General features: G+C 40.0%; 1 protein-coding gene and 1 pseudogene across 1 annotated transcript in view; both read left to right on the top strand.

Moving 5' to 3' along the window:
• The first annotated feature begins 301 nt into the window (after nt 1-301).
• The window catches only part of CLIC5 (chloride intracellular channel 5), a 161,626-nt gene continuing 152,263 nt past the window's right edge, over nt 302-9,664 (top strand). The window contains exon 1 of the mRNA XM_011354766.2: nt 302-917. Within this exon, the coding sequence (XP_011353068.1) occupies nt 387-917 (531 nt within the window). The 5' untranslated portion in view covers nt 302-386. The remainder of the gene's footprint in view (nt 918-9,664) is intronic.
• On the top strand, nt 7,106-7,221 carry LOC111736224 (annotated as a pseudogene).

Below are 9,664 nucleotides of genomic sequence, written 5' to 3'. Positions count from 1 at the left end.
AAGATTGAGCTCCATTTAGTGACAAATGGGTAAATATTCAGAAATTTCACTGTGGACTGGGAGGAAATTAAATTCAACCTGTAGTCGATCCAAAGAAACTTAGTTACTGGCGATGAGGAAAACCCCAGAGTCAGTTAAAAATGTCCTTAGGGGTGAAAGAGTTAACCGAATATGTAAGCTTTATCTTTCATCCAATGGACTTGTGGTTTGCTGATTAAAGGCTCTGGTTAATGATTGTTAGAGACCTGTCATTGATAGCTGTTGCTAGTTTCTGTGTTTTAAAAGCCCACTGACTCCTCTGCAAGGAAGTGCAGCATCCTCTGTCACTTTACTCACTTCAGATCCACTCAGGTCTGCTTGCAAAAGGATCTATCAGATCAATAAACATGAATGACAAAGAATACAGCACCATCTATGACACAGTCCAAAAAGTGGGGATGTATGAGGTTCCAGACCAGCCAGCAGAAAATGAAAGCGCCCATAATGATGACATGCTTGAAGACTCGAGGTCAGAAAACAGTTTATATGCCACTGAGCTGGAATCTCATTACTATAACTCTGTACCGGTTTATGCTGTCGGCGGTGAAGAGAACGGTTGGGCCTCTTCCCAACCGAAAGCAGAAAGCGACCTCCTGCCTGATGAAGTATGTCCTGAGGCCCAGGATCTTCCACCAGGTGGGCCTCAGGAGGTGAAGGACATCTCGATGGAAGAATTACACTCAACAACTCAAGACCAGGAGCCTAGCCCAGCAGAGCCACAGGAGAATGGAAGTATGATGAAAGAAGACCTGCCTTCTCCTTCAAGCTTCACCGTCCTGGAGAGCAGTGAAGGTCCCCCCACCTGCTGCTCTGCTGCTGATGGTTTGGAAGAAAATGAATCATCTTCCACAGACCCTCAGATTACCCTCTTTGTGAAGGTAAGGGCTGCCTCTGATAGGCACGCCTGCATGTACAGATGGTATAATTGATGTTTTATTTTGCTCTGAGTGATCAGGGAAAGATGCATGGTGTCGGGGTCCTCGGGTCTAGTACTTTGTCAAGAGTAGTGCTGATTAAATCAGTCATTCCAGAGTTCACCCAGGACAGCTCAAAATTGCAAGAACTGGAAAGGCATTTAAAATGTGTCTAATCATTGACTTCTATATACCGCGGGCAAAGTATTTTTTGAGTTCACTTACAAATGAGCAGAAATTGTTGCTCAGACCCTTATCTTGTGACAGACATTAAGCACATTTTCCTGTCTGGTTAAATTTTCTTCGTTGGCATGATTTGAAAAAACAAAACCAAAGTTTGTAAGAGAAAGTCAAATCTGCAGTCAGATGCTAGAGTTTCCTTCATGACATTTCTAAGGTCAGAGTTATTTCAGATTTGTGCTCAATAAATGTTACCTCTGTCACTGAGCTTGCTCTTTGGGCACCAATATAAGTAAAATATCTGATGAAGTAAAATGATTTCCGTAGCAGTAAGACACTAATCGCCAGTGTTAATGTTTAATGCTTATGATATTTAAGCAAAGAACTTTGGTGATCTTTGTATTAGATTAATATTGTAATAAAGATTATGGCTATGACTATTATTAAAACATAAAAAGCATTTCAGGGCTAAAAATAATGATCTTTATTAATAAAGATGGCAGAATATTTCCCCCGCAAAACTTAAGATCCCACGATATTCATATTTACATGTTTCTTTAAAATACGAAGACAACATATTAGTAATACTGCCATTTTTTGCTAATAAAAATGATTACTCTATGAGCCTACAAAATTTCAGCCCACACTCATTTCTCCCTCTCCTCATTTCCAATAACTCCTCTAATGAAATATACTTTATTTGCTAGTTTAATGCACTATTATTTTCTACTTTGTACTTTCCCTAGTTGTTTAGTGTGTAAATCATGTATCCTTTATTCTACCACAAGGCCTTTTTAAAAATCAACTATCAGAGTGTTTGACTCATACTTAGGTACCTGACAAAGCTTGCTTGGTATTATATTAAAGCTTGCCTTGTATTATTGGGGCGGGGGTGGGGGAGGGCTGTGTAAGACAGGGCTCTTGCACTGAAGAAATTGACAATGTGGAGCAGGAGACAGACTTGCACATGTTTAACGTGCAAGTGTTGGTGACTATAGGAATGTGTGGAGTGCTGTGGCAGTTCCAGGAGGGAGTCTGCAGGGGGTCCACGGAGAAGGCGAAGTCGGAGCTGATACATTCAAGCAGCGTTCCAGCCTCCATAGCCACATCGCCATTGTGTTGGTTTCCAAAAAAACCACATTTTTAAAAAGTGAGGACTAGCTGTGTTTTTTCTCAGGACGGAAGCATCCTGCAACTTTACGCAGCAGGCAGGGTGAATGGTCATCATCCTCATCACTGGCACCAAGACAATTATTTGTAAATTTGGCAAAGTGTTGATTTCACCAGAAATTAGCCTACCACTGGTGTTGAACCAAAAAGAAGTAGAAAAAAATAGAAGTATTGGCATCTCTAGCTGGTTCCATCAATAGGAAAAACTGTGGGATAGTGATGTGTGATTACTAAATTATTTATGGTTTGTAATACTGTAAAGCAAATACCAGACTTAATTAAATCTTTAAGTTGACATTCTTTTTAGTATAATTATGTTAACCATAATGTTAGCGTGTACTATCGACCTCTTGTGTGTGAACTCCTTTTTAAGGATATTTAGCAGAACTCAGTAACAAGAGGAACAGTTAGCATCCTTGCTTCTTACCCCTCTACCCCATCCCACTTATTCAATGTTGAATGGAAATGTAATATACAAAATGTAATATACAAAAACAGATAAAAACAGGAGTTGTTCGTCTTGCATGGGAGTAGAGGGTATGAGTGTAACCTGCTCAGACTCCTTCCTCTTCCCAACAACCCGGAGTGGATGCTGGAACCCCCTCAAATTTGACAGGGCTTAAGATGCTCACCATCTTCCTAGCAGGGTTTGTTGCTATGCAGTCCTGGGATTTCTTCTCCTGGGCTGTTTTAGATGCAGCCCAAGCTCATGTGTACATATTTTCCACCTGTTCTAGACAAGTCAGTGAAAATGTCATGCAGGCTTGTAACTCTGTGTTCAAACAACATTTTATCGAAGATCAGCTATTTCAGGGTGTTAGCCAATTACTTAATTAAAATATATCATTTATTCCCTCACTGAACAGGTAGTTATTGTGCTAGGCCCTAGGTTTACAACCACGAAGAAACCAAAATCCTGGCTCCCATGTACTTTGCGTTGTAGTGGGAGGGACAACTGATGGACAAATAAATAAGTAAATATAAAATAAGCCCAATGGTAATAGTACCATAAAGAATCATAAAACAGAATAATTTCCTATTGCTGCTGTAACATATTACTACAAACAGTGCCTCGAAACAACACAAATCAATTTCTCACAGTTCTGGAGGTCAGAAATCTGAAATGAGTTATATGACCTAAAAATCAAGGTGTTGGCAGGGCTGTGTTCTTTTTGGAGGCTCCGGGGAGAATCTGTTCCCTTCCCTCCTCTAGCTTCTAGAGGTCGACCTCATTCCTTGCTCATTGCTCACACATCACATCGCTTTTTATCCCCTTGCCTCCATCTTTGCCTTGCCTTTTTCTGATCTGCCTCTTCCTATGTCCCTCTTACAGAGAGCCTTGTGATTAGTTTGGGCCCACCAGGTAATCCAGGATAATCTTTCCGTTTTAAGAGTCTTAATATAATTGCATCTGCAAAGTCCCTTCTGTCACCAAGAAAAAAAATTATGGGTTCCAGGAATTAGAACATGGCAAGTTTGGGAGCCATTATTCAGCCTCCCACAATTTGACAGAGCAATGGTAAGTAGGGGAACGAGGAGTAGGCATGGCTGGAGTGAGGTAAGGGAGAGAGGCTGGAGTGAGGTAAGGGAGAGAGGTAAGGTGGTAGCAGATGAACCCAGAGAGGTGGAGGTGGGCATAGATCATGTCAGTTCTCATGAGCCATTGGAAGAACTTTCACTTTTACTCAGTGATGTGGAAATTCATCAGAGGATTTTAGAAGGAACATTCTGGCTGTCTTTTTGATAACAGAGAAAGGGTCGAGGCAGGGAGAACAGTTTGGAGGCAATTGAAAACTAGGCAAGAGAGGATGATGGATTGGCCTGTAGTGACAGCAGTAGAAGTAGTGTGAAGTAGGATAGGGATTATTCTGAAGAGAGAGCCCAGAGGTTTTGCTGATGGGTTGATGAGAAGTATCATGAAAATAGAGCCAAGACTGACTCTAGGGGGTCTACTGAATGAATGAAGATGTTATTTCCTTTTCAGCTATAGATCCCCTGTCCGAGAACATATGATTGAGAAAATGTGCTAATATAGTCATTTATACATTCTCTTCCTTCCTTCCTTCCTTCCTTTCCTTCCTTCCTCCTCTCCATCCATCCAACATTTATGACATACTTGCTACATGCCAGGCCCTGGGTAAGAGATTAACACTACACATTTTAGGTCCAACTCTCCCATGGGATAACAGAGAAACACAATTCTTGAAGATAAGAGAAAAGAAATAATAGTTTCTTGGTCATTGGCTGAGATCCAGTGAAAAACAAATCTCTAGTGAAAGATGCCATTTATGTCATAAGGCCACCAGGAGGAGTTGTTGGTTCAGAATTTTCCACATAGGATTATGAGATGTGTCTTGCTGCTTTCTCGTGACGTTGAGGGACCTGTAGACATGTTCCTATTGTGTTTTTGTGTGTGTGTATGAGGGCGGGGGGAGCAGAGGGGAGGGGAGGGAAAGGGAGGGAAGGGGAGGGAAGGGGAAAGGAGAGGAGAGAGAAGCAGTCTGGTATTTTGTTTAGTGCAAAGGAAAAAATATTGACGATGGTTACTACAAAGAAAAATGGTACAAATGGAAGCCATTTTTTTTTGCACATAATTGGTATCATTGACTGCGGAGGAAGGTATATGTTGCAGAGCAGGTTTTAAAGTCAGGTTGCATGGATTTGAGACCTGGCTTAGTAAGTAAATGTCTATTAAATTGTTCAGATTCTCTCAGCCTCAGTTCCTTCACTGGTAAAATGAATATTATAATGATATGTTCCTCTTAGGATTGTTATGAAGATGAAATAAGGTAATTCATGTAAATTGCTTAGTATGTATCTGATGTATAGTAAATGCTCAATATACTGGAGCCTTAATTATTATGATGATGAATTTGAACCATCCATAAAATAAAATTTTTATTTTAAGCATTTTTGATAAATGTTATTAGACATTTAATAAATAATATTTTATTACAGTTAGTCCCATTACTGATACAATTAGTTCCATTACTGGTCTTAAAATGAGCAGAATAATATTGCAGAAAGAGCACTCAGGAAATTCTAACACACCACTGTCAATAATTTGCTGTGAAATGTTCCTGGACTTGAGTTTCCTCATCTCTGAAATTCAGTCCCTTCCAGCTCTTACAGCCTTTAGTTTTGTATAGTCTCCCAGAGTATACGGCTCCAGCACTTTATCAGTGTGCATATATATGGCATCACCTGTTATCTACTCTAGGATACTGCTTGATAATGATTATGATCCTAGATTTGGGTGTAGTTGGAAAAGCCAACAGGAGTCCAACACTCCTTCCCTCCCTCAGCTCACGTGAAGCCATCTGCAGAAACTGTCTCTGATTAGGAACTCACGGGACCTCACACAGGGCTACAAAGGTTATGCATTGATCAGATTTAGGGGGAATAATTCACAGAAAATGTAAATGGTGATCCCCCAAAGTCCGACAACATAACAGCCCTAGTTAATGTTTCTTAGCCTCATAGCCTGGAATCTTTGTTCTAAAGGAGCAACTCCCTATAATTTAGGTCAGCATAGTGGAAAGTGTCGCAAACTCGTCAATAATTATTATTGCTATTGCAAAAGAGCCTGATGTTGTTCCAGGGATCATGTTATTCAAAACAGAGAATTCAATGTAATGTATGACATATTAGAATATTATAATTAGAATTAAAAAGGTAAGCAACATTTCTATTTAATTTTATCTAGTCCTCTTAAATGTTAATATGTTATATAGTTCATGGTGTGTACAGTGTACTCTTACAGCGATATGTTAATATAGTTTATAAATAAATGAATAAACAAATATTGTGGGTAAAGATTCAAGTTTTATATAGACAGGGATGTTTAATTAAAAAAAAAACTTCTTTCTTTCTTTTTGTGTCACCATCTGTGTGCCTGGGAGTTTTGTTCTTGATCAAGATCTGATGAGAACAGGACTCCTCACCTCTCATGTCTTTCCTGGGAGTTTTCATAAGCAATACATTTAGTCAATTTTCCTTGGAGTCAAACAAAGACTCATCATTGCAGATGAGAAGCTATAAAATTCAACTGAGAAAATAAGAGAAGCGAAGCTGGGTTTGGATGTTGAAATGTGGCTTAATTGAGGAGCCAGTAAGCATATTCCAGGCAATGGGCTCAGCCTAGGCAGAGGCACATCAAACACGTACCTGGGTAGGACTAGACTTATCCGGCTGGAGTGAAGAGGTCTGCACACATGCAGGACAGATGATGAGATTGGAAAACTAGGAGGGCAGCCTTGCATGGCAAAAGAGGACTTGGATGTCATCCTGAAGGCAACAGAAAGTTATAGAATATTTTAGAGGAGGACATCATGAGCAAAGCAATGTTTAAGGTGAGGGATGAGCAAATTTAAAAGCATTTTTATCTACCTTGTAGAGCTGGACCAAAAAGAAATCTACCAAACTTCATTTCTAAGATTAGTCCAGGGGTTTAGAAATAAGTACATGGTGTATAATAAGACTATGCATTTCTTCAGTTATTCATTCATTCAACTTACTATCTAGATATGTCCAAATATTTAGATCTTTGGCTTCATATAGACAAATTTCTGGGAAAATGTTAACCAGTGTGAAGCTGATTTATATAATATCAATATGTGTATCCAGTTACTTTATATTTGAGGGATATATTGATTGAGCACAAAGTTTTAACTGAGGTGGTTTCAGTATAGTTTCTAATAAAAAGTGAGTTTGTGGATGCAGTTCCATAGTGTAGCGGTTAGCACGTCTGCTTTACATGCAGAAGATCCTGGGTTCATGCCCCCGTGGAGCCATGGTCCATGGTCTACGGCCATGCCACCCTGAACATGCCCGATGTCTGATCTCAGAAACTAAGCAGGGTTGGGCCTGGTAAGTACTTGGATGGGAGACCATCTAGGAAGACCAGGTGCTGTAGGCATAAATAATAATAATAATAATAATAATAAGTAGTAGTAGTAGTAGTAGTAGTAGTAGTAGTAGTAGTAGTTTGTGTGGTCTGGCTTAGCCTGGCTGGATTACTAAAAAGTCGCAGATTTAGATATCTGGAAATAGCTGGAGCCCCAAAAGGATCTTCCTATCCCGTGATTCCTAGAAACAGCCTGCTCTAATGTCAATGAAAAGGACACATTAAAGTTTATCCTTGGAAACATTCATGAGAAGATAAAAGTCTGAACCTGTTGCATGTGCCGGCCTATCCTTTTACGGAAACAATGAATCATTTAAAAATGCAGCCATGAGCAGGTTTGAACAAAGATGTCTATTCTTGTCATAATTTCTTCTTGATTAGGATGCTGAGAACACAACCAAGTCCTAATTTTATTCAAACTTATTTTCTAGGTGCCCATCTGAACTAGTTTGCTTTGCGAATCAGTGCTAGCCATCAAAGAGGTCATAGAATCCTAGCGCTGTGACAAGAAAATAGAAAACAGAGAAATTAAGAAACTTGTCTAAAGTCACCTTCAAATGAGTAGCGAGCCAGGACTTCGACCTCTCTATCCAGGGCACTTTTTAAATTTTATATTAACATTCCAAGCCTGGGGTGCTAGATGAATATGCTTCAGGAGATTTGGGAATATTCTAAAACTCTATGCAATTTTTTTTTTTTTTGTGGGAGATGATCTCATGAGGGTCCCTGAATCCTCAATGTTATTACCTCTATAATGCATCCCACTTTTCCTACCTGGGTACACATGCCTTGTCTGTCCATGTCCCTCTCACGGAAGAAGAAGAATGTTCTAAGAGTGGCCCAAACAACACTTTTTATTTCCTGTGGAGTTAGTCACTTGCTATAAGCCCTTAGCATCTAGAGAAACCACGAAAGGGAAACCTTACAAAAAAAAATAATAATAAAGATGTATTACCTGACTGTCATGTGGGAATTATGTCAGCTCTGAAAATGAAGGTGCCATGATATTCTGAAATACATACCCCAAATTAGGATCCACCTTTTTTCCAAGGCAAATTTTGAATGTCTTTACCCTGAAGGACTGCAAATCTAATGTCAAATTCAACTACAACTACTCCCACCACCTTGGTAGGCAGCATTACTAAGTGCACAAACTAAAACTTTTGAGTAGCATAGATTTCTGTTTCTTTGCTCCTCAACAGTCCAGTTAATTTCACTTCTGAAAATGTTCTCTTCTCTCCATCTTGGCCACCACTGGCTTCTATCATCTTAGCCACAGTTATTCTACTAGTCACTCTGCCTCTAGATTCATCTGCCTCCCCAGAAGTCCCCACAGAGTCACCAGAATGGTCCAGATAAAGAGCCCATCAGACCATGCCGTCTCCCTGCTTCTAGCTATGCAGTGGCTCCCCATTGCCCCCAGGAAAAAGGCCAGGAAGGAGAGAATGCATAAGAAAGCCTTAATCAGGCTTTTAGCCAAAACTTTGTCATCTGCCAGTCCCCACTCACCCTTTGCCTTGAAAAATGTTGACTTGTATTTCTCTACACACTTCATGCAATTTCATACTCTGGACCTTTGCTCAAGCTGTTCTCTTTCAGTGCTCCCCCCTCCTGGAATAATCTCCTGTCTTTTCAGACCCAGCCTAGATATCACCTCTTTGGAAGCCTTTCCTGTTCTCCCCTCTCTCCAGCCTGGCCTGAGCTGATTCATTGTTCTTATTTCAGTATATCAGTTTGCTACGGCTGCCATAACAAAAAACCACAGGCTGCATGGCTTAAACAATAGAATTTTTTCCCTCACAATTCTAGAGGCTATAAGTCCAAGATCAAGCCATTGGCAGAGTTGGTTTCTTCTGAAGTCCATTTATAGATGGCCGTCTTCTCCAGTGTCTTCACATGATTGTTCATCTGTGTGTGACTGTGTCCTAATCTTCTCTTCTTATGAGGACACCTGTCATGTTGGATTAAGGCTCACTCTAGTGAGCTCATTTTAACTTAATTACCTCTTTAAAGACCCTGTCTCTAAGTACAGTCACATTCTGAAGTACTAGGAATTAGGATTCAATGTGTGAATACTAGGGAGACACAATTCGGCCCACAGCTTATGTTATAATTACCTCTTTATGTCTTTCTCTCTCTCTCTCTAGCTCTGAACTACTCTTGAAAGAGTGTCTGCCTTTATCCATTTTTATATACCTAGTCCATGGCTACTTAAATGATGATTGAAGGAAGGAAGGAGGAAATAAGTTACCTCAGGATCCTTAGTGCATTGAGGCAGGAGGAAAGCTTGTCCCAGTGGCCTATAACAGTAATGAGAGTGGTACTCCAAGCCCCTTATATGGGTTTCATAAAGCTATTGTAACAAATTACCATAAAATGGGGGTCTAAAACAATGGAATTTATTCTCTCACAGTTCTAGAAGCCAGAAGTCTGAAGTCAAGATATTGGCAGAAAC

The sequence above is a fragment of the Pteropus vampyrus genome, unplaced genomic scaffold (genome assembly GCF_000151845.1).
Source record: "Pteropus vampyrus isolate Shadow unplaced genomic scaffold, Pvam_2.0 Scaffold18, whole genome shotgun sequence".
Classification (NCBI taxonomy): Eukaryota; Metazoa; Chordata; class Mammalia; order Chiroptera; family Pteropodidae; genus Pteropus; species Pteropus vampyrus.
The sequence above is the reverse complement of the archived record's forward strand: the minus strand, read 5'-3'. Positions and strand labels throughout refer to the sequence as shown.